Raw genomic sequence first — 26,198 nt, 5'->3', positions numbered from 1 at the left:
CATGGGTGAGGTGGAAAGAAAAAGAAAGAAGAAAATACTTTCAGATTTACTGGAGAAAGAAACCCCAGGCTAAAAAAAAAAAAATCCTCCTATCCAAATACAAAGTGCAAAAACAGGCAGCAGGATGCAAAATAAACCATTTATCAACTCAGCAGAATATACATTTGTAGGGGGGTGGGGGTTAGAAATGGGAAATAGTCAAGATTCATAAGCCTATTATTGTACTTTGCATCCAATTAAATCCCAATGAGATCTAACGTTGTTCTTGGTATGAGGGATAGGAAATATGATGGTTCTCAGCTTTTTCCTTAGCCTTTTGGCTCTGTTCATATACCTATAGCTTCTGTAAGGACTGGAAAGCAATTACTTTCCACATGCAGATATGGATATTGAGCTAGAAATTTAAATTTAAGCAAGTCAACAGCCATGCTATAACACAGTGAATAGCGCCACGAACACCTGGCGCTTCTCTGAGCATTGTTCAAAATGTGGTGGAGACCTTCCTTCTCAGAGAATGGAAGCATCATGCTCTATAGAAGAACAGTATCATCTGTCTATCTATCTATCTATCTATCTATCTATCTATCTATCTATCTATCTATCTATCTATGAAAGCCAGCTGTCAACGTTCCATCCCATTCATCTAACATTTTGTCTGACTTTACAGAACCCAGGATGGGACTGTGCAGACGGAAGGAGGTAGAAGCTGAGGTCACCTGGGTAGAAAAGAGCTTCGTTCCCTCTCCCCAGTGTTGTCCCAATGGTATCCCTTTATTTTATTCTACAAACGTGAACATTTGCCATTCACACTTACAAGAAAAGTAAAGTTTAGCACTTGGGGACCATGTGACGGTGAAGGCAAAGCCTACCTTTCATTCCTGATCCTGCAAGGCCTGACTCTCCCTCACAGAGATCCCTATACAGGGTGCAATGTGTCTCTGTGCACCTAGAGGCTGGTAGACTGAAGCCCACAAGTCTTCCTTTCATGCACACTTATATGCTCCCATTCCACCCATCATAATGAAGGGCATTTTGCTACTAATAAATAATATATAGTGTAGCTAAAAAAATCAATCTCATTATGGCAAGGCTGAAGGCCAATTTTCGCTTGATTTTTTGATGAGGCAAAGATCTGATCCAGTGCCTTGGCTATGTCACATTGTGTTTGTGAACGACTGTTTTCGTTGGTATGCTACTATTTTGAGTTTCTCTCTCTCTCTCTCTCTCTCTCTCTCTCTCTCTCTCTCTCTGTGTGTGTGTGTGTGTGTGTGAGAGAGAGAGAGAGAGAGAGAGAGAGAGTGCTAGCGTGCAATGAACTTGGATCAAAGACATTTGCTTCCCATCCTTGAGCCAGGCCTCTATAGCCTCTGACCATTCCCTGCCCTGGGCAAAAGGGTATTTGCCTTTTGCCGCACACCAAACAACAAGCTCTCTATAAAAAGCAGGATGGCAGAAATCAGTTTCCCCCATGAGAACCCAAATTCCCTTCATGATAATCAGGATGCTTTGTGCCTTAATCAGTAGCTCTCTGGGGCATTATAAATGTGGTAGTAACAGTTGTCAATGCTTTACGCTTAACAGATGACAATCTAATAAGCTATTATAAGCCATGCTGAGCATAATTATAGTTTGTGGCTGTGTGCTAACCTCCCGACATTTTGCCATAATGCATTGTAGCAACATCTGTAAATGACTCAATAATGATGAATACACATGGCTCAATCCCTGCCGGAGTTAGACAGCTGCTTCCAAATTGTCCACAGATTGCCAGCACCTAGCCAGCTTAGTCTGGTAAACTTCTAAGAGGCTGACTAACTTTGAATGCAAAGTTAACTCCGACTCCCCCTCCCACCTGCCTCTTTATGGCAAACAGGCCTGCATGTAGCTGCGTCCTCTGGGACCAGGCTGACATCAAGAGCATTCAGAAGAAAGCGACCCAGGCTGATGGAAGCAAAGAGAGATTTCCCATTTCTTGTGCTGATCTGTCTAAGGTTTCATTTCAGGAAAGGACTCAAAAGAGCTGTGTGCAAATTAGAGAACAGCAGTGTCGCCCGCATGTCCCCCCATTGGGGGATTCCCATTGTCATCTGGTTGGTGGTAGTGAGTAACAGGATGCTGGATTAGAAAAACTTTTGGTCTGATCCAGAATGGCTGTTCTTATGGCATTGAATGAGGACAATTGCAGTGGCTCCCAACTGGTGCAGCACCAGTGGAGGTTTTCATCTCCCTGCCTTGTGCTGTAACAAAGAGGTGCAGCTAGTTGTGTAGTCAGCCCTGAATCTGGGCACTCAAGCGCCATGCATCAGGCAGGATGCCAGGATCCCTGCAAACCTGCACAGTACAGCTATGCGGGGTGGCCACCTCCTTCCAGTGCTATTGGGTAGAGTTCTTATTTTCCCCTCCACTTGCTGTAATTTATTTATTGTTACATTTCTATCCCACCTTTCCTTTCCGAAGGAGCCTGAGGTGGTCTACATGGTTCTCCTCCTGCCCATTTCATCCTCCCAACCTGTGAGGTATGTTAGGCTGAGAGAAGCTGACTGACCCAAGAGCTTCATGGCTGAGTGAAGATTTAAACTCATGTTTTCCAGACCCTAATCCAGCACTGTACCCACTGCGTTGACACCATTTCTCTCTTTTGTCACTGATTCTAACCAGTTCTGCTCCAACAGGTGGACTTCATACATGCACTAGTCTTGTTGGGGGAGGTTTTAGGCTCTTAAAGAAGCCATCTATACAGACACCCTTATCTTGTCGATGAGTGGCTTTGTTTCAGTGCCCTAAACCTTGTGGGGGCTGCCTGTTTCTCCTTCTCCTTCCTGACCCCTGCAGCTGCCTGACTGCCCCACCTCCTGACAGCTCCACATCACTTTGGATGAGCTGAGCTGAGCTGAGCTGACCTGGGTTGATCCGGGGCAGTCAACTCAATCCAGCCTGAGCCTGAAGCGGCCTATTTCAGTCTGGGATCCAGGTTTGGGCCAAAGCTAGGATACAGCCCTATTGCTGGTCTGTACAGATTTACTGTCTTTGCAATTAGAGGGAATTATTACTATGAATTCATTAATGCCTCAGTACTATAGAATTTGTTACTCAGGATCAATGATTTCAGTTCTTTCCAGTACTGTACCTCAATACAAGATCTAATGGGGTTTAACCACCAAAGCTCACTCTTTCTTTCTTTCTTTCTTTCTTTCTTTCTTTCTTTCTTTTTTTACATACATTCCCAGAACCAAGCCTGGGAACCTAACCCCAATCCTACACCCCAGAGTTATATGAAAGCTGGAAAGAACTTTTGGTTGTCCAGAGTTATTTGTCCTTGAAGGGCTTTTTTGTGCCTTTAACAGGTGTGTGGCAGGTTGAAATCCCAAGTAAAGCTTTTCCTGGCCTGGCAAGGAGGTGAATTATGTGGAAAGCTGTCACGTTGCTATGAAAGGCACCAAACCATTGCTAAGAAAGAAGAGACAGGAAAGGTGATGAGCCTCAAAGGTGTAATTTAGGAAAGACAGGGGGCAGCTCTCACACCACCTGTGATTACTCCTCAAGAGCACTTGTCTTTCTGGTTCAAAACTCTGACTATTATAATAAATGCCTTAGGGGTGTATGCCAAAGGCATAAGTTTCTGTTGTTTCTAAACAGAGAGTACCCATTTATCCTGCATTGCTAACATTGCTATAGCTCTTACACTGATTTTTCCTTTGATACTGTATTGAAGAAATCTTTAAAACACACTGGGGTTTTTTTTTAATGGCCTAACTGAAGACCTATCAGTATGACTGCAGTCTGGGAGAAAAGGTCAACCAAGCAGGCCATGTTGAGCAGCCAAGTACAATGCCCATAGTGATAAGGCATCCTAGGGGTAAGGCATTCACGGTATGTCTTCATCAGATTTAACTGATCCTTCATCCTGTCTGTCAAATTCAAGAATCTCCAAGGTCCTAAGAAGTCAGGGTTAGCCCAAGACATTTTGGTGTTTGAGGTGGAGCAGCAAATGGTTCCCGCCTCTCCAAAGTAAAGTATAACATCAGCTAAATTGTTTTGTCACCTGAGACAGAAAATTCTACAAGTGTTTTGTAATAATACTACTGACAACTTGTCCATTTGCTGCCTTTTCATGTCTCCCATAATCAGCTATCTGAGGTGACTTCGTCCCTTTGCCTAACTGTAGGGCCGGCACCGTGAAAAGTACTCACTGGGTCAGTAGAGTGATCAGGTGTCTAGAGAAAAACAGCACATCAGTTCCTTTAGAAAGAGTGCAGAAGAAGACGTGTCAGCAAGTGAAGTTTTTCTTACCACTGACTGCTAAAATCCCATCTTCTGCACAGCTAATAAAAGGTGCAGGAGCCCTGCCCTCCTCTGCTACTGTTCTCTCTAGGGAACAGCATCATCATTATTTAAACTGGCTTTTTGCCATCCATTGATGGGGGAAAGGCTCCACCCTCCATGGGAACTGGGGGTGGCACTTTCCTTAATCCCTTGTTGCATCTCAAGCCCTTAAGTGAAGAATCATCATTGCGTGCCCTGGTAATGCTCTTTGTCTGTGAAGCAGAGCTGGAGCTGTCACTTGAGCTCAGCTGGATGAGCGAGGAGGAGGCTCTGTTCCTGTGTTGTTTGGTATGCCTTTTGTCTCCATTAGCTTGCAAAAAAAAGGAGAGGTCTCACCCTTAGAATGTAATGCACAGCAACCATTTTCACAGGCATGCATAAGTCTCTGATCCCAGAGATTTTGCAGGCAAATGGCAAGCACCTTCTCCCCCACCCCACCCCCTGCCGCCTCTCCACCAATGACCCAAGTCACAGAATGCCATGCACCATAAAATCCCATTAAACCAAACAGCTACAGTGATCAGGTTCAACGCTCGGGTCAGGTAATTCTGGGTCATGCATCTGACAGAAGAGCTGCACCACTTGATGGGGGAGGAGGAGGGGGGAAGGAAATTTAAGAAAGCAATTGATGGACTGGTCTATTGATTCAGTTTAAAGTGCTGATCTGCATCTCCTTCCAAGTTTACGAAGAATAGGCGGGGGGATTTTACATGGTCAGATTCCTAAGCACTTAGAACAGCGTAGAATTTTTGCACTTCACCTGGGGAACAAACACCCTGGATTCCGTCCAGAGCAATATCCTGAAGACCGCTTGTGCTAAGAGCTGGGCTCCTGGCACCCAGCCTGCCGTGCTGGCTGCTCAGTTTTCTACAATGTTGTCAAACACTAACATGCTGTAGCATAACAAATGGAACTCAATTTCAAGGTAGCACCAATTAGCATCCGCTGGCTTCCATGCGCTTACCACTCCCGAGAGAGTTATCTCCAGCCCATGTGAAATCTCTTCCACAATAGCTCCCCCCTTCCTCCCCGCTTCTCAGTCCCAGCAGGATATGATTTTGCAGTGTTTAAGTATAATTAAGCAGAGAGCGTGCAACAGACAAAGCCCTATCTTTCCCCAACCCAGATTATGATTATTATTGTTGGCGATTATATCCATGAGTTCAACAAAGCAAAAGGATTAGATCTCTTAAATAAGCAAGTTGGGGGCTTCCACAATTCCCAGATAGAAATTACACTGATCTCAGGGTCTGATATGGAATTGTGGCGGGGGTGGGAGGTGGGGTGGGGAGAGTAGAAACATCAGAGCTTGGCAGTGCGAGAAGGCACACAAAGAAGGCAAAAAGAGAAGTAGTACAAGATAACACCCAGAAATGTAAACAGCGAAAACATTAAAGCGGAGGGGGGGGGTATATGAAAGGAAGTATGGACTCAAACAGAAAGTTAAATGAGCAATCATATGGGGAAATGAGATTAACAGGCTCATATGTGCACATCAATCTATCTGTGACGAGAATTACACACACGCTGCTCCAGCAGTAGTTTTGCGAAGCAAAAAAAGATGCTAAAGAGCAAACATCTGCAAAGAGGGGAAATCAGCAGCTTGTCAGTTGCATTCTGCAAAACAATGGAGAAAGCCTTTGCTCTGGTTCGAAGAAGTAGGCATAAGCACATGCTGGGTGTCTCTGCCTCGGTGAAAAATATCTGAAAGCAAAAATCCACGTCTCAGCCCCAAAGCTGCACCAGCTTCTGAGGCACAGTCAGCAAAGGGAAGGAGAGGATTCTTATCAGCATGAAAGGGAAACAGAAATAAAGAAAGCAACTTTGTGAGCTTTCACTTACCAGGCAGGCTTCTGTTCCCGAGCCCAGCTCTCTGGCACCTTCCTCAGTCTGCTCCACATATGCAATTAGCAGCAGAGATAGGGACTGTGTGTTTCTATGGAGTTTGAGATTCTGTTCCTCGACTAGGCATGAGGTGACTGCAGCTACACTGGAGTCGGCTCAGAGGTCCACATGCACAAAAAGTCTACAAATCTGATCAGCCTCTCTGTACACTGCCTAGGGAGTGATGCAGCCAGCCAGCTTTCAGCTCACATCTGGGCATAAACGCGCATGCACACACATTTCTGTGTGTGCAAATGATTTACACAAGCTCACTACCTGTTTTCAGCCCAGTACTTCTATTTTGTCTTGATACTCGCACAGATATTTCTGTAAGTTAGGCAATAAAAGAAATGCTGCATTTAGAAGCATAATGTTGGGTACTGGAATTGTGCATTTATACCATTTTTTAAGAGGACTTGATTGATAGCTTTTACACACAGCCAGTTTCCGAAGACACCTTCAGACATGTGCTGATTATATCAGAAGCCACATTATTGGCTCTAAATACTGTTTAACACTTTTAACATGTTTATACTGCATACCTCTCCTGGTTACTCACTTGTCATAAGTCATCATTTTATACACTTATTTCTAAAAATATAATTCCCTACAACTAACCCTACAGGTCCCATTAGTGGCTTCATTCTACTAATGTATTACAGTGGTACCTCAGTTTATGAACTTAATCTGTTCCCGAAGTCCATTCTTAAACCGAAACTGTTCTTAAACTGAGGCACGCTTTCCCTAATGAGGCCTCCCGCCACCGGTGCCCTTCCACCATTCGTTCTTAGACTGAGGTAAAGTTCTCAAACTGGGACACTATTTTGGGTTTTGTGGAGTTCGTAAACCAAATCGTTCTTAAACAGGACAGTTCTTAAACCTAGGTACCACAGTACGCCTTTTGTGGTCTTACAAATAAGTTCTTTTAATGGTATGACTTGCAAGTATGTAACTAATTTCCATCCAAGACAGTCCACAAAACTTGAACCTGAACAGCAAAAAGGAAAGTCATGTATATTAGCCAAATCATTTTTTGGCTCTATTGCATCCCCTGACCTCAATTTTATGCAACTCATGAGGGCTGCCAAAGCTCCCTCATTTTCCTATCCCATCCATTTCCTCCTTATTTCTCCTGGCTTTTAAAAGTGTGCTTTCCTTCTATGTAGTATCAGAAATTGAAGGGTTCCCCGCCCCATTGTATGATTTCTAGAAAATAAGCTGTCTGAGAGCAAATTGTTGGCCTTGGCGGAGGTGTGAGTGTGTGTAAACTCAGAAAGGAATTCTTTTCACATGTTTGCCTCAGCAGTAGCTGTATTGGTCTTTTGTACTAAAATGAACCTCCATACATTTACTTGACAGAAACCCCAACAAACCTAGTGAGGCTGACTTCTGAGTAGCTGTTCATAGCTGCTGTTCCATTACAGGTGTATGTAGCAACATGTTGTTGACCCATTAATAGTGAATCTCTATTTATATTTGTATTTATATTGGACTTTATCAGTAGTTCTGTGGTGTTGCCCCCAAGGCTCCCACATTATTGCATCCACACTGCCCATTCCATTGGCCATGTTCCAGCCATCTCCAATTCCCCTCCCTTGCCCCAACTCCCTGTGTAAGTTAGTTGTGCTAAAATTCACTATTTTAGCTTTTATATTCAGACTGTGGTTACTGTGCTATCCCAATGAACCCTGGCTTCTCAAATCCTAATCCAACCACTGTAGAGTGTGTTCAACTGATGAAATCACAGCATTGGCTCCTATATATGATTGCAGACCAATAATCATGGGGTGTCAATTTAAACCTCAAGTGGGAAAGTGCAATGTTCAGAAAAAAGACTTTTGGGAGCCTTTATGAACCCTGCAGCTGCAATGCCACAGGGCATAAGGAATGTGCTTGCAGAGGATATTAACAGAAAGTCATTAACTCAGCTCAGTCCACCCAGAAATGACTGTCTTGTTCTGCAAACAAGCTGATTCACTTTTAATACTGCAAAAATCAACTTCCCTCCACTGGTCAGAACAAACCTTAATATAGCTCTTGAAAATAGCGCCTAGCTGGCATTTCAGGGTGATCCCTAAAAGGAAATTCCAGCATTCGGTCCTGGAAGAGTGAAACGGAAACATGCCATAAATAGAGTGAATGGTAATGAGGCAACATCTTTGGGCATTCCAGTGCTTGGGGGAGCAAATCACAAGACCAAACTAACACATTGAGATTACGGGACAATCCATGCAGCATTTGGTGTGTGTAAACTTAAGCATGTTTGTTACATGTGGCTGGTTACCCCACAAAAATTAAGCAGGTTCACATTAAAATGCAAGCCAAAGCAAATTTCTCCCCTTCTTTCTCTTGCAGGAACACAGCCACAAATCCCTGGGAAAGGGCTTACCAAAAAAAAAAGCACTGCTTTTTACACATTGAAGACCTATGGAGGGGGTGAAGAGCTTTTTGTAGCTTCAGTAATCATGCAAGCCAATTTCACCTGAGGACATTTTTGGCTGGGCACTGGGCACCTTTTAGAGCATAGTTGGGAATCCTTCATCCCTTTGTCTAATTTTATGCAGCTTTTGGCTTGAGATGGGCAACTCTGTCAATTTCACTTTCTCTCAGTTTCTCACTTTTCCAGTCTTAAATTTGGTCCATATGTTCACATCACTTTGCAAACTTCTTTTTTTTAAGTCCCCGTGAAAATTCAGCATTTTAGTGCAAATTTCTCCAAATATACATTTGTTTGTAATGCGTCTAAGTATACATATATTTGCAAAGCAATGTTTCCTAAATACATTATTTTCACTAGTATATGCACACTTTACCTGAGTATATGCATTTTGTACTTATTACCTGGTGGGAGATCTGCATTGCAAAATTCAGAAAAGTCTGAATTTAGGGAAATGGCTGTTTCAGTTTGTGTACTGTTTCAGAAAGTGTGAATTGGGTAGTTTCACTTTTGAATACAAACTGAATTGGCCTACTTTGGCCCTCTGCAAGTGAGCAGTCTGGACCTTTGGCAATACTGTTCTGTCCCTTTCCCAGCAGCCCACTGGTGGTCAGGAAAAGAGAGACAGAAGAGATTTTCAGAGAGAGGAGGGGGTGGACCTCCCACTGTTTGCTCTAAGCCCTCCTACTCCTGGCTGGAGCTCTGTTCACAGTCGAAATGCAGCCCCTGACAGATCTCTCCCCCCCCCTCTCTCACACACACACCAGGGAATGCAGTCCTTGACAGAACGAAATGTTGCCAGCCCCTGTTGTAGAGCCTTTCTTGTAAGGTAAAGCTCTGAGTCTAGCAGTGTGCCTAGCATTGCACAAGGCATCCAAACTGCAACAGGAGATGCAGCAATAAAGTGTGAAATCAATAGACAATTATTGTCGGTACAGAAGCCGCCTATCAATCCAGAGCATCACTTTGGCCACTGAAGAGAGCAATAAGAGTGTAAAAGAAACTTAAATGACCACAGAACAGCTCCATTCTGGGTAGTTTTATAGCAGGACCACGTCTGCACATATCAGACCCCCAGAGAGTAGCTCATTATCTGGAATGGAAGCAGGTACCTAATCAGAATGTAAAAGCTGGTGCTCAGATCAATCAGCATTTCCCATCAGTGCTCTTGGCAATGCCTCAGGAAATGGGCCTCACACACCGTGGCAGCTACATACCAAATGCTACATGTGTGACTGATAACAAAGGAAACAGGCTGGCTTTTTGAACCATCCTTCAGAGACATCGTGGAATGGAGACAGGGCAAGGAACAAGCATCCCCGAGGTCTCCTTTACATACCAAGTACATTTCCATGTTTGAAATATCAGAATGAATTTCCCTTTACATTTTTCTGGAGGTAATTTGTAAGTATACTCTGCAGCCACGATTATCCATTCATGTTACCTGCTATGTTTTGGATGCTTCTGATATTAGATTTAAGGACACACACATCACATCCAGAGTATGCCTACAGTGGAGGTTTATAAAATTATGAATGCAGTGAAGAAAAAGAATAAAGAGAAGTTCTCTCTCACACACACACCCCTCAAATAATACTAGAACTCAGGGTCACCCAGTGAAACTGAATGGCAGAAGATTCAGGAGTGACAAAAGGGTGTACTTTTTTGCACGAAACGTAAGTAATTTATGGAACTCGCCAGTGCAAGATGTGCTAAGGGCATGGTAATTTAGATGCTTGTGAAAGGGGGTTCATGGAGGGTAATTCTAGCAAGATATGCAACCTCAATGTTCAAAAGCAGCATGCTGCTGAATATATCAGTTGCTAGCTAGTGACAAAGGAGAGAATTATTGCCTTCGTGCCCTGCTTGGGGGTTCCCTGGCGGCATGTGATGGCCACTCTGGGAAGCAGCATCCCCACCTAATCATCTGATTGGCCACCATGGGAACAGAAGGGCTCTTCTTAGGGAAGCCTCATTTCTACAGCTTTGTCCCATGCAAAAAGTAGTGTTTAGAAGTGGGACCCATAAGCGCAGGACCAATGGCATGGGTCCCACCCGCCGGTGCTTGAATTAGAGAGTGGGAGGTCCAGCCACCTATACTTTGTGATGCCCCAGCTACTGTTTTAGAAGGCTCTGGGGACATAATTTGTCACTACACACTGTTGGAATAAGTAACAACACCGACTGTGCAGAGAGAACAACTGCCACTAAATAGTTCCCCCACACACACTTTCTGTATAACAATCCTGAGTTGTTTATCGTAGTTTCTCTTTCATTTTCCTCATTGGTTTGAGTTGTATTCAGAAACGCCTGGTGCTATTAAGTAGAAGATTCAGTTTAACATTTAGAGCCTTGTCTCTCTTCAACATGGTCAGCCAAAATGTACTCTGAAACGCACACAGTATGGCTACGCTATAGTCAAGGAATGATATCCAAATTACTATACAGAAGACGCAAAGTGGACTATAGTCCATGTCAAGAGCTTCTGCTGTAATAAACTTGCCAGTCTTTAGGGTGCCACAAGATCCTTTAGCTTGGACCCAGAGCTGCACTCAGTGTTCTTTCACTGGTGCTGGGTGAAGAGGGCAGGGAAGCAATCCTTTCCCTCACGTCTCCTGAAGGTCTGCTCTAAATAGTTGAGGGACCTTCCAGAGCAGCATGAAGTGATACAGTGTGGGAAGCGGGAATCTGAGACGTTCACCCCCACCACCTTATCTCCAACAGAAAGGTCCACTGGATCTCAGTGAAGGGAAGAAGCTTTTCCATTTGTGGAACAGGCAGTCTGCATTCCATCACACAATATAGCTCCATCACAGTTTTTTGCCTGGGGAACATCATCTCCTCCTGAAATGCTGAGCCTAAGGCTAAAATGAATCAGAATGATTCACTTTGATGGTCTAATGCCATTCATCCCAGGCCTGCTGCTTCGCTTGTCAAAACTAAATCCCCAAAGATAGGGCATATCATGTGCTGTGCCAGTACATCTGGCCCTACAGGATATGGTGAAATCTGGCTAGACATAAGACTGTAATACTACAGAGAAAGAAGTATATGGGGCTATGAGGAGGGGGTTGTGGGTTCAGATTGTTGCTTGACATGCTATTTTACATCACAGTTTCGGAAGGTTTGCAATTGTATGCCTGTAATGGGAAATTATGGATGGATCCTTGCCACCAGCAGTCTGCAATCTAGGCTGAGAAAAGAATGCTCACTTGGCCTTTGCTGATCATTATGTTATAGTGGCCTTCCGTCAACCTTGATCACCTGGACTCTTCAGAAAAGAAATTTAATCTACTTGTGCTTTTTATTTTAAAAAACAACAACCAGCTTTACCCCCTGAAGATGGATGGAAGAAAGCTGCATGAAAGTGAAATTAATTTCTGCCTCTGGCATAAATTACACCATCTAGACATTTGGAAGAGCCAGTCTTCTGAGCTGCCCTCTGGCATTATGTCTTTATGTCCACATGGCATGACTTAACTAGACAGATCACTACTAGGCTACTTGTATTCAAGGTTCATGCAAGTTAGAGAAGACAGCACTAGAGGAGGCACAACTTTAACCAGGAAGCATTGCGTGATCAAGATGGTAGAGAGCAGCTATTCCTGTTTTGCAGTGTGCTGTAAATGTTGATGTTCTGCAGGCATTGTATGTTGACAATAGAATAATACATTGTGCTATAAAGCAGGGTGGGGCACCATTCCTGGGCTAAGCAGAGCCGCCATTGTCATAGATGAAATAGTGACATTATAAGAAGTGAAATGGGACATAAAGGAGGATATGAAGGTCAAATTGGGGGCGATTTTCCTGTAAGCAATCTAGAGGCTTTCTATCCAGACATCACATAGCAGATGTGTCCACACAAAACAAAAACTAAGCATTTGAAAAAGAAAAGGTGGTCAGCAAGGGGAATGACAGAGGCCCTAAGGAAGAGGGAGAAGGTAACCCAAGGCATCTGGGCAGTCACCAGGAAAGTAGCAGAAACAACATTCTTTGCCCGATTGTAAAACTCCAATTCCGGCATGACTGCACTGGCTACCAATTAGTCTCAGGGCTCAATTCAGGTTTTGACCTCCAAAGCCTTTTGAGGTTCAGAAGCTCAATACTTCAAGGATTACCTCTTTCAACATGAACCAACCCAGACCCTGCAATCATCTTCTGAGGCCCTTCTCTGTGTGCCTCCTCCATGGGAGGTCCAGAGGGTGGCAACATGAGAATGAGCCTTCTTGGTGATGCCTCTCCGCTTGTGGAATGCTCCCCCTCAGGGAAGCCCACCTGGCACCATCTTCATCCATTGTTAGACGCTAGGCAAAAAAGAAAAAAAGAAAATTACCTCAATTTTTAAATATTTGTGGCCGCTTTTGTAGGGCAAGATCTGAAAGTCTTTTATTTTGTAAAGATGTGGGGTTTCTAAGGTTTTTATTGACTATATTTGTTTTTAGTATTTTTATGGTGTCTGTAATTTGATTCACGCCATTTTCATGATTCAAGCAACTTAATAATAGTAGGTAAAGGACCCCTGGATGGTTAAATCCAGTCAAAGGTGACTATGGGGTTGGGGCGCTCATCTCGCTTTCAGGTCGAGGGAGCCAGTGTTTGACCACAGACAGCTTTCTGGGTCATGTGGTCAGCATGACTAAACTGCTTCTGGCGCAATGGGACACCGTGACAGGAACCAGAGGGCACGGAAACGCGGTTTACCTTCCCGCTGGAGTGGTACCTATTTATCTACTTGCAAAGGCACATTTTCGAACTGCTAGGTTGGCAGGAGCTGGGGACAGAGCAACGGGAGCTCACCCCATCGTGGGGATTCAAACCGCCAACCTTCTGATCAGCAACCCCAAGAGAGCTAACAGTAGAGTAGTTTAACAAGAATGACAATTAAAAGTCTCTGTCTCTCTTTCTGAAATGAATACTAATGGACAGAAATAAAAAGTGGGTTTGTGCTTGAAAAGGTGCTAGCGACGAAAACAAATTCCTGGGCCAAGTGCCCTTTTCTTTCATTCTAAGTGTAGGTCTTCTCCACTAGGCCACTAGGCTGTACTTGGTGGATACTGGGGATCTAGTCAAAACACACACACAGCAGCCCCCATAAGGCTATAAAAATGGTGTCTGTAGAGTCATGTCAGGAATTTACAAGCTCTCACAGCTGTAACTGAAACAGATACCTTTTTTATTAGTGCAAAGAACATTATTCCATGACTCTGATCCATTGATTTGTGTATGATACTACAACACAAGGAATCGCTGAATCAGCACGCAAGCCTACAAATTTAACACAGGAATAATTGACCCTAGTTCCAAGCTAGTAATTGGGGCCACATTATATTAAGTGGTTCGTGAAATACAGCTTTAGCATTAGTTAATTCCCTCTGCAACATGCTTGCCGAAATGTTTATATCAATAACTTTCTCCCATTAAGTGCCTTATTTTGCTAATTGACTTAATTATCTGTTTAGAGTAACTAGCAACAGCTTGACACTTACCTAATCTAAACATTGCTGCTGTAGAATCCACTAGAAAAATACCGCAGCAAAATTAAGGTGTCATAGGCAACAAAACCAGAATCTGCAGTAGCACTTTCCATAATATTGTAAATTCCTTTTGGCCTTTTTTCTTCTGGTTGTTGTTGTTCTATGCTAAGAAGGCTCATGATGAAGAAGTAAGGTTCTTATAACTGTGAATTTTTGCCCCATAGTCCGCACAGTGGTTTTTCAAATTAGTTTCACACCCGGAATTTCACATTTAGGCAGAAGTAACGTCATAAGATCAGGACTGCTGGACCACTGTCTGCTTAATATTCTTCTCTAAATATTTTTATTGGTTGTCATAGATGCAATAACAACTATGTTTAGTAGTCAACTAAACATAATCATAACACCCCTCCCCCCCCCAATCTTGCCAGCTACCAGATAAGTATTTGTGTCTTTGTAATATTCATTCCTGTTTTAGTTTTTCTACAGGATTCCTCAATCTTTTCCTTGCAGGGTTGTTTGGAAGTATCCATCCACAGCTAGGTCCTCTCCTCCAATTGCAGTATCAAGAAGTATACATGGTCACAACATCCAGATTTGTAGCGATGCCGCTGGTAACATATTCTGCTTTATTTTGATAATTTGCACAACCCAGTCCTAAACATATCACATGGAACTGAGTCCTATTGCACAATATCAGTGGGACTGATGCCCAAGTAATTTATTTAGACTGGGCATGAACCCATACCATTGCCTCAGGGCAATCCAAAGGTATTAGCAAATGCTGCATCCAAGCTACCCTAATTTTGGTACCTTATGCTCAATTTAGTCTTCATACAGGACTGCCAGTTCAGCACTTAAAATTGCAGTGATGAGTCTGGTGAGGCTTGTAAGCTTCTAAAACAGATCAATAAATTCAGGAACTGAAAACACCTTTTGATTTATTCCTTGGTTAATAGATTTGCCCCAAATATATCAAACTCCACTGAGTGAAATGGCTCAATACCTATTGTTATTAGAGACACAGTCAATCTTATCTCCACAACAACAGGTAGCCCATTAGACATAGACCTGCCAGCTGCTGTTGCTCCATTATGGCACCAACCATTTTTTTAATTACAGTCTGGAGTTTATCATCTTTGCTGTGTGTGCTGCAACCTTTCATGCAGCAGTGAGGTCTGACTCACTTTACACACAGAGTTGCCTCTCGCTCGGTTGCCTGCTTCAGAGAATCAATGACAAATTGCTATGCATGGGCTTAAGTAAGCAGCAGGGGCTACTATTTCCATAGCAAATGGTAAGCTGCACAGCCATTCAATAAGGCAACAACCTATATAACAAGCTGATGCAAAATGCTGCAAGCAAGAGAGGTTAGTCTGAAATCCTGGCCAGTGCCACAGGTTTCCACTGAAGGTGTAAATAAGAGAGCCCTTTTTAATAGAATAGGTGGCTTATAAAGAGAAAGGCACACTCCCACATACACCCAAGGCTCCCGGAATTTCTAGCTATGGGCTTAATGATTAACCTTTGGTAAGCGACTTGCCCATCTGTAAAATGGGAATGATGTCAGCTACTTTACATGAGATCTGGGAGGATAAGGGTACTTAAGCTTTTGATGCCAGTTCTGTTCTCCAAAGTTCTTTAAATGCTGATGTTTTTTTGTTTTCAGGGCTTATGCACAATTACTTTTCCTCTGCATTTTCCAGGCAGAGCTCCACACTTTAACACTATTGTGTCTTTTTTGTGTTTTTTTGCTCTGAGCTTTCTCTGTGAAAACCCACTCTTTAAAGCTGAACTGGAGCCAACGTCAATTTGGGCTTTATGCGGATTGATGTTTGCTCTAAGCAAAAAGACAAATAAAAATCACAGATTGTGCCTGGGAAGAGTGGAGGAAAGGTAAGTGTGTATATTTAATTTTATTGTGTACTATCATATTTGAATGGATTATTGAATATTACTTTATTTGATATAAGGTGTTTATGTTTTTATTATGACATTTTTGTATTGGACCAGATTGTTATAAGGTTGTGATCTTTGTTGTTTCTTCAGTTTGTAAGCTGCCTTGTGTATAGTAATATAGAAAGGTGGTGTACAAATTGAAAGTATAATGATGATGATCCCTCAGTTGTGCTTTTCTGGTTTGGTGCTGTAGATTTCAGACCATTTTGTGCTTTCTTTTTAATGGAAAGATACTAACACATTTAACATATAAAAATAACAGCAGCAACAGCATTTCACATTAATATGAGAAGAATATGCCCACTGATCAGCCAGTGCTTATCCTGAAAAGGACAGCTTTCACATTGCTGCTGCTTCTGTTTTAAAAAGCATCCTGTGTTATACATCATATTGTATTTCAAAAATCTGCTACAGGTGAATTGGAACTTGCACTGATGACCAAGCTGTGTTTTCTTTCTTTGTTCCACAATATGCATTAGAAAGCACCTTCCAGCCCAAAGTGCATTGATGTGCACATCCAGTTGCATCACTGATAGCACACATCTGATAACAGACCACTGATGTAAACCTCACACCCCCCCCCGCCGCCCGGTTTGTCTTTCTTGCAGCCTGTTATCAGAGGCATCTTATTCTTGCTGCAATAAGCAGCTTGGATGTGACAAGTCCATATTCAATCCCACCCAACATTCTTGGCCTCCCTGATGTTCTGGCAGTGAGTGTCACAAGCAAACAGCATGTATTTTGCTCAAAACCTGTTACCCCGCCATTTCACCGGGTGTCGTTTGCTTTTGTGTTTTGACAAAGAGCAGACTGAATGTTCACTTTGCCTGCATTGCACCAACTGCTATTTTAACATACCTTGGTTTTCCTTTCATCTTTTCCCTGAAAAGTGGCTCAAGCTCTCAGAATTTCCTTCTGCTCAACTCCACCCCAGCCTGCAACGCATGATCACTTGTTCTTTCCTGATTTCATTGACTTCCACCTCCCAGAAGCCCCAGGAGAAGGAAACACCAAAGGGCTGTTAAGGCTGTTCAAAAGCTTGTGTTTGGATGTTCTTGGTTCTGCCGCTTCCTGTCCATGCACCCTATAATTAGCCTGTCTCTCCCACCACTCCCCCACCTCCTCCTTCCCTTTGCCTTGGGCAAGTTCAGCTTCCAGTGAACTCCTTTCCCAAGCCTCTTTTTTCCCTTGAAGGCTATTCAGTCTTTCTTCCTATTCCCTGCCTATGTTTGCATGATCACAGTTCTTCCCAGACATAATGCCACCTATGCCAGTTATATCCAGTCGCACACCCTGATAGCAGCATTTTAAAGGGGTGCCTACGGTGTAGTTCATCAAAGCTTAAACTTGCCTAGAGTTGGTTTTCTAGGCTAACACCAACTTTGTATTTGATGATCTAGTTCTTCACGTTTGTATCAAAAACAAACCCTTAATTAGGAATATCAGTGGGTTATCAAGTGCCAAATAGTCTGTCTCAGTGGTGTTCTCTTCTTGCAATTGCTATGTGTTTTAAAATGCACTTCATTATGCAGAGAGATGTAGATCAGTGCGCAAAACCCATGCTACCAGATACCCCAAATTAATGACAGAAAGTGAACAGCTAAGAAAACAGGCACAACTGAATAGGCTGTTACTTTAAAAAGAAACCCTCATAATGGATAAAGGCAGATGTGGGAAAGGCAATGTGACAGGGACTGGCAGAAATGACTGGCAGAATCCGAGACCAGGGAAAAGAGTCAGCGGAAGAAGATTGGAAGAAATTTAGGACTATTTGCAGAAATATTGTAAAATTAATGAATGTTAGATTGATGGTGGACAGAAATTATTTGATTTCCAGCTGTAATGTGAAGATCGAGTAATAAGTTAAAATAAGTCATAATAAGTTATAATAAGGATTTGTTGAGTTAAGAATTTTAATTGGAATACAAAGGGGGGAGGTGAGGGGAGGTCCGGGAAATAAGATAATGGAGAAAGTAATGAAAATTTTATTTGTTATTTGTTTTGCTTTTTTGTATTTTTGTTATTTTTCTTTTTTTGTGCATATTTGTTTTTCCTTCTTTGTTTGTGTTTTGTATTAATTTGGAAAAACTTAATAAATATTTTAAAAAAAGAAAAAGGAAAGGCAATGTGACAGCAGCTGCCAATAGCTGAATATGGAGTAGGGATGTTTGAGGAATTTAATCTTTGCAAATTCCTGTATGAAATTACCTGATCCACACACCTCAGACTAATTTACAAATTGGAACTTTGCTACCTCCCAATTTTGCACTTCTCTGGATATTGTGACCCAGTTCTAGGCAGTATGAATGCATCAAATACACTTTTTTATTTTAAAATTTGTGGATTAAATACAGAATTGTGGGTAAAGACAAGTGAAAGTGTCATTGACCAGAAACTAACAGATGCATGGAGTTCACTCAGAAGTTGTCCTCAGTGTATTGTATTGTTTTGTGCTGCACTGAATTGATTTCATGAGGTTATTTGCGGATGTACCACATTGTTATGTTATTGGTGGGTAGGTGTTTAAAATCAGTGTAGGCCAAAATAGCAAACCAGTAAACGTGCAGGAATCATGAGATTATACAATTGAATATCATGTGTTTTCACTACCAAGCCACATCAAACGTGTTTAATTGAAGTCAGTGAAAATGAGTAAATAGTTTGCCTCTCCTCTAACCATGTTGTATTATAGTGGGGAACACTTGCTCCTTTTTAAAAAAAAGATATGACTACTCCATGTCAAGCACAGGCTTGGATCCAGAGCTATGTGAGGGAAAGCCCAGTTGGACAATCTGACATTTTTTCTGCCTCTTCCTTCCTGACTCCCCCCTCAATTTTCCTACTGACATGGTGGCCTATTTCTGCTGAAATTCACCCCCTTCCAGTACAGTCCTGGTGCCACAATCTGAAACATTCCAGAGCATCCCTTGACTCTTCAGAGCAGCTTCTCGGTGTTTGCAGGAGGCTGCAGTGGGGAGGACAGGGTGGGAATGCCACACTATGAGTGCACTTCCATGGGGAGACCTCTGGCTCCAACCCCCAGTTTAAGAACACAGGAACCTGTATTATACCCGGTCAGACTGTTGATCTATCTAGTGCAGTGCAGATCCTTACACTGTTTGGCAGCAGCATCCCAAGGTTTCAGACAAGGTACTGCCATACAAGGAGATTTTAGAAAGTGAACCTGGGATCTTCTGCATGCAACGCAGATGCTTCATCATTGAGTTATGGCCCTTTCCAATCGTCCTAAGCCAACTCTGAGATTCCAGTCTAATTGCTATTGGCCAGTGATGGGATGACCAACTTCTGCTTGGCAACCACTGAAACTTTGAGCGTAGACTAACTTTTGGTTCTTGCTTGAGTTGTACAGAATATTTTTCCAGACCTCAGAATTCCTTGGTTTCCTCTGCTGTGGTCCACTAAACCTTCTGCTCTGTCTGATTGGCAAAAAATACAAATTTACAAGTGTTACAAGGTCGTAACACATGGGAAATTACCAGTGCAGAAATATGCTGCATGCAGGCTCAGATAACACAGGGAGACATTAAGGCATCCCGGAAGGAAACCTCTTGTTATCATAGCAAAAGTGCCAGGCATATGTTGGCTGGTTGCACTCAGCCCATTATACAAATGTTCTCATTCTGCCCTCCTGCCTCAGTTGTGCAGTCAGGCATTCTGGAGTCATCAATATTGGCCTATGGGAGTCTTTCCTGTGAGCATTGCCTCAGGACTGATTATCGGGGACCACAGAGAAGAAAGTAGGCTAGCATGGCATGGAGCTCTCCAATAGTTCCAAGAGAATTTCACTGCTGTTCAAAGCGGCAGGAGGGTTTTGTAACTCTGTGTACTAGAAAGCCATATTTTCCTCTTTCATCCTCTCAATTTGTCCTATCATCAGCTTGTGTTTTATACAATATATGGGCATAAAAATTATGTGTAAAGTATAAAAACTTGACTTTTCAGGTCATCACAAGCCTAGATTGTTTGACAACGTACAAATTCATGTATGTGCTCATATAGAACATGTATGAATGGCCTATTCTCAATGCACACTGCGGAGTGGGGGGCAGTATTGGGTGACGAAACAAAGAATGGTCATCTAAAGTCATTCATAAGTCATGGAGTCATCTAAGGAAATTCATAAGTCATGGAGTTTGAAGCTACTAGCCCAGCCTTCTCTAACCTGATGTCTTCCAATCATATCTGACTGTTGACCATGCTGGCTGGAGTTAATTTTGGATTTGCTTCTTTTTATGATTTTCTAGATCCATTTCAATCAGTGTTTAGGCCTGGTTTTGGCACCGAAGCTGCCTTTTCATAAAAAAATAATTATACACCACTTCATTGTAAAAAAAAAAAAAACACCTTAAGGCAGTTTACAAAAAAACAAAACAGATTAAAATTACCTCAACTATCTAAGCATCTTTCTTTCAACTGTGCTGTTTTGAATCATCTAACAGAGGGCATTCTCGGTAGTGGCACCTGCCCCGTGGAATGCCCTCCCATCAGATGTCAAGGAAATAAGCAACTGTCTGACTTTTAAAAGACATCTGAAGGCAGTCGTGTTTAGGGAAGTTTTTAATGTTTGATGTTCTATTGTGCTTTTAATTCTGTTGGGAGCAGCCCAGAGTGGCTGGGGAAACCCAGCCAGATGGGTAGATTGTAAATAATAAATGATTATAATTATAATTATAATTATTATTTCAGCTTCCTAGGATGTCCCTGAGTTCTGATAATATGAGGGAGGGGAAAATTATTTGTCCTCCTCACTATGCACAATATTATACTCTTCTTACTTACAAGAGAAAAACACACCAATATTCAGAGGATAGGTTGGATTATTCACTGCTAAAATAGGAGCTATGATGTTATCAAAGTACAAATTTCACTGTTTCAGTATATGAATATTTCCAGATTGTAATGCTCAATTGCATTATACATTAAGCACTATTCCCCTAAGAAGGACTCATCTAGCTCACATTGTAAACTAAGCTTCTGGACACATGCATATACTGGACACCGGGGGGAAATGGAGCTCTTTCAGAGTGTCCTCCTGGTAACAGCTACTGCCACTGACCTCCTGAGAAGTGTGATGGGAAGAGAAGAGGGCATAACTCATGAGGGTGAGGTCTTCAGGCTTGTGAGGGTGGGGGAGGCATTTGGGCCATATCATACTGCCAATAATCTCCTTGGATGTGCAGTAGGATTTCTGAATTGGGCTCAGAGTCATTTGCTGAGCCAAATTCCAGACACCCTTACCTTTTGCCCTGTGCTTTCTAGACAGAGGTCTGTGCTTTCCCAGTCTGTGTCTGAGTGCCTTCTCTTTTTGTGCCTTGCCACTTTCCAAGGAAAACCCACTTAATGCTGAACTAGAACAAATAGCAATTTGTTTTTTTCCACAGACTTGTCAGTATTAAAGAGCGGGTTTTTGCAGGGAAGGCTCTGAGGCAAGCAAAACAAAAAACACCACTCAGACACAGAGCTTTAAAGTACAGACTTGTGCTACAAACACAGCGCAAAAGGAAGTCTGGATGAGCCCTGAGCCAAAGGGAGCCCATCCATTACTACCAAGAAGAGCTCAGCGCAAATCTCTACATCAGTCATCCTCCACAAGTTCCATGTTTCCCATTCCTTGCTCTGATTGTGCTGTGACATCTACAGATCTTTTTCTTTGCTTTTTAATTGATTTATTTGATTTTTCAAGTTAAAATTTTACAGAGATATATCAAACATAAATCATAAAAACAAGATTCCAAGGAATCTCCTGGACTTCCATCCTTCCCTTTGTTGGTCCTATTATTAAACATTTCCTCCTGCATCTTTTATGATGGTCCAAATCTTTTACATCTCCATTGTGTCCAGAATTCACCCTTAAACTACAAGTGATATTCCAATCCTACTCAAGATTTTAACTGTTTACCATTGTCTTTAAGATGTTATAAATTTTCCCCATGCCTTATTAAAATTTTGGTCTTCCTGATTTCTGATTCTTCCGGTCATTTTAGCTATTTCAACATAGTCCATCAACTTCACCAGACATTTTTCTATACAGTTCTTTTCATGGCAGACCTGATAGCTCTCTAACACAAAGACTCAATCTTATGTCTACTGGGATCTAGTATCAATCCATGGGAGCATAGAAAGATGCCTTACAGTGAGTCAGGTCATTGGTGCATCTAACTCATCATTGCCTACACTGAACTGGAAGTGGGTCTCCAGGAAGTGGGTCTCAGACACAGAACGTTTCCAGTCCCATCTGGAAATACAGGGAGTTGAACCTGGGGTGTTCTGCATGCAAAGCAGATCATGTCTTGCAATACACTGCAAGTCTTGAGAGATCATCTGAATTCTAGCAAGCAGCAAATACTTCTGATTTATCAGGGAAACACAGTATGGACTCAGGCACCCTGAATATTTGCACTTCCCTGGCTCCCTGGTTCCTGGGAAACTGTTATAGCAGCATTCAAAGCATCGGGGCTGGATGGAGAAGTGCCAACTTGGATTAAGACCCAAGCCAGAGAAGAACTTTTAAAGAAAACGGCACTTGCTTCATAATGCCAACAAATCTTCTAAGCGAGATATTCCAAGATAGGCAGTTATGAATTTCAGCACCATCTCTAGTAAACGGCACGAGGTTGCTTGTCAAAATCAGGGCATTGTTTGCACTCTGCTGCGAACAGCAGGTCGATGGGCTGCTTTAAAGCAATAGTGAAGCTACCTCAGCAATCAGGTAATCCCCGCTGAAATCACAGCATCCATCCCGATAGTCAGCCGTTTGCAGGGATATAGAACAATCAACCAGAGATGGGTTCAGGTGAGCAACTCTGAAATGTAAAGTTTTTGTGAACTGCTTCAGAGAAGCAGTTTATTATTTCAGAAATGTTGCTTGCCAGGACCCCTCTTGGTGCCTCATGAACAGGGTTTATTTTGTACCAGGGTTCAGCTCTGGGTCCTGATTTGAATGCCAAACGTCTATTCAGTTATCCTTCCATATTCCAAAGAAAAGAATGCCAGGCAAGTAAAGTGCAAATCCCATAGCAAGGAGAAACAGTCAGAAGAAAACACACACACACACACACACACACACACACACACCTGGGACCAGGGACAGGGCTGCCAGTCTGTGGCAGATGTGAGTCCAGCTATCTCTCTCTTGCTTTAGAAACTCATCTGCACTCATGAAATTGCAAAGACTCAACTTTCCACTTGGAGCTTATTTGTTGTCACACAAGGAAAGCTGCAGCAAATATCCAACCTGCTGCCCTCCAGATGTTTTGCCAACCAGGTGTCCTCCAGCACGCTGGCTGAGGCTGATGGGAGTTGTCATCCAAAACATCTGGAGGGCACCAGGTTGGCAAAGGATTCTATCAAGCAACAAGCAAAGACTTCCTGTTCATGAAGGCGTCCTGTTGGCTTTCCACAGTCAGGAAAGTCTGGCCTAGGATAGTTGATTTTAAAGCAAACCTTCCCTAAGGGCATGTCAAAGACAATTCCAGGAAGCAACTATGATTTAGACCAGTGTTCAAGCCCTGTGGTGATGAATGTTTCAACAGGCATAAATTGGCTCTACTTGTGGCTGGAGATGGCACAGAACTCTCCCTGGTCCTGTGGGGCACATGGGTGTTGCTGTGCATCTTAATATAAAAATGGCAAGGCAATATAAGGAAGTCTGTGTTAAGAACACAAAAGCAGACCTATTGCACGAGACCTGCTGGATCAGACTGGTCAGATTCCTCTGAGAAACTCACAGACAGGCCATAGAAGTAATTGCCCTCTGTTGTGGTTTGGCCACGGCATTCAATAAAGGGCAATATTCAGGGCTGTCTTAAGGATATGTGGCGCCGGGGTGCAAAGATCTGCCCAGCGCCCCCCCCCCCGTTGCCCAGTCCTAGGCATGCAGGAGGGCAAAGCTGGCCGGCCACCCAGTGGCATAGCGTGGGGGGTGCAGGGGGGGCCGGCTGCACCGGGCGCAACATCTGGGGGTTAGGGAAATCCATGGGTTAGGGGGCGCAAATCCATGGGTTAGGGGGCGCAAATTACTTGCCTTGCCCCGGGTGCTGATAACCCACGCTATGCCACTGCGGCCACCTCAGCATTTTGCTGGCTCAGTCACCCCCAAACTCCAACCGATGGGTGGGCTCTTCCCCGGATTCAACTCTCGGGCCCCAGACTCTCATCCTGGTGCCCCTGAGAGCCTGGCACCCAGGTGCCCCGCATCCCTAGCGCCTATGAGTAAGACAGCCCTGGCAATATTGCTTCTAGTCTGAATGTCCATTTAGGTATCACAGCTAATAGCTGTTAAGAGACTCATCCTCCTATGTCTACTACTGCTGGATTTAAAGCAATATTTTAAACAGGTTTTGACCCTGGGTGGGGGGGGGAGCATAATATCAACCCTAAGAATACTCCTACTATCTAGCATGGGGTTAAAATGAGATTCCTTGATGGCTTTTACTGCCACTGGAAAGTCAAGTTTAACTCAAGTCTCTGAGCTTTTCAATGCAGCACTGCAACCCATTTACTTCTTTGATAGAAGCTGCACTCAGTTAATGAGTAAAATGTACTTTTTTCTCTCTTTTACTGCTAACCACAGAGCTGTCAAAATGCAAGGGTATCCACCACCTTGTACTAACTAACAGGTGAAACTCTGAGATCTCAAAGTACACAGGTACACAGACTGAGCTTGATTTCGCTAAAAGACTTCCTAAAAATGGATGCACCCCACCCTTACACTCTTTGAACAGGGAGGAGGTGTTTCTACACATTTTCCCCTGCTTCCTTTCAGTTATTTTGAATATTCTTTCACTTTGAGTATTCTTTCACTTAGCAAACATTACAAGAACTTGCTGTTTCAACAGGTTTCTTCGGACTCCCCCAACAACACACATCTGCAGAGGATTTAAAACGAGATAGAGGGAAATGCCTGGCATAAAGGGGGCATTTGTACAAGCTTCACCTCTATGGTGACCTTCTTCTCCCATAGCATCATGTGAATAGGAGTCAAGGAGCAGTTAACAGGGGAACAGAGGTCACTGTACCTGGCTCAGGGCTGCTCAGGTCTTGAAAGAGGAGGAACTCCTTGCAGGTTTCCAAGTCCAACTGGGGCAGGCTCTTCTTACGGCAAAGGTCGGTGACAATCCGAGCTGCCGTCTGACACTGGCTTTCCTCCTTAGCGACGCTCATTTCCCAAGCTGCATCTCCCTTTGCCTCCTACCTGGCTGATTTGGAAAGATCAAAGTAGGAGGGCAGAGTCCCAGTCCCAGTGCCACACAGCCCGGGACTCAGGACTCCACTAGCGCCTGCATGCCATCGCAGTTCCTCTCTGCCCAGAGACAAACCGTGTGGCACAGGCTGAGGTCAAGGCTGAGGCTTGACCACTTGAGGTCACTTTTGGCACACCACGGCTCGCTGCAAACCAGCCCGTGCCTTCTGATGCTCTTGTTGCATTCAATAACAGAGAGCTGCATTTACTGCCAAGGCGTGTTCTGCACAGGGATCCTCCTTCTCCTCCTCCTCCCCAGTTCAGTTTGATTCCCTCCTTGCACACTTTCAAAGCCTCCTTCCAGAGAAGCTATTTAACCCCTCGGTGGGTGTACCTTCTGTATCAGGTGGTGGAGGAGACATTGCAGCTACACGTACAAAGGAGAGAACAGGAGCGCTGAGATCTTACAGCACGGAACAGCTTGTCACAACACAGAGCTGAAGCTGAGCAGCACCATTGGTTGCTACACACGCAGCTTCCAGCACAAGGGAGGGAACAGGTTTTATTTATTGGCTTAGCCCAGCCCTAAGATGCTAAGCTGCAAATTGCTAATAGGGGGCCAGCCCTGTTTTGTGTACGGTAATTAGATCACTCTTTTAATTTACAGTATCACTTCTGGGTTCCCACTGTCAGACCAGGCTGTGCAACCAATCCGCACATAGAGAAAGCGCCAATTGTCAGGCATGAGCAACGATCGCATAATGGGCAATTAATACAATACCCTGTAGAAACGAACTCAGGAGTGGAAGAGGAGGAGGAAGAGAATCTAACAAAAGAAAAGAAAAAAACCACGCACAAAAGATGTGCCAAGGAGTTTGCAGCCCCAGTCTCGTGGATCATAAGAAAGTGGGTGTCTGGA

General features: G+C 43.4%; 1 protein-coding gene across 4 annotated transcripts in view; it reads right to left on the bottom strand.

Annotated features, from left to right (window-relative positions):
- The window catches only part of SYT6 (synaptotagmin 6), a 140,189-nt gene extending 114,443 nt beyond the window's left edge, over nt 1–25,746 (bottom strand). For 2 of the 4 annotated variants that reach the window (XM_081864979.1, XM_081864980.1), the window contains exon 1: nt 25,116–25,746. In XM_081864979.1, the coding sequence (XP_081721105.1) occupies nt 25,116–25,260 (145 nt within the window). In that variant the 5' untranslated portion in view covers nt 25,261–25,746. Of the gene's footprint in view, nt 1–6,165; nt 6,398–25,115 lie in introns of those variants that run through there. The other 2 variants (XM_081864981.1, XM_081864982.1) reach the window with 1 other exon arrangement.
- Between the last annotated feature and the right edge of the window lie 452 nt (nt 25,747–26,198).

The sequence above is a fragment of the Podarcis erhardii genome (genome assembly GCF_964252035.2).
Source record: "Podarcis erhardii genome assembly, chromosome: 6".
Lineage (NCBI taxonomy): Eukaryota > Metazoa > Chordata > Lepidosauria > Squamata > Lacertidae > Podarcis > Podarcis erhardii.
The sequence above is the reverse complement of the archived record's forward strand: the minus strand, read 5'-3'. Positions and strand labels throughout refer to the sequence as shown.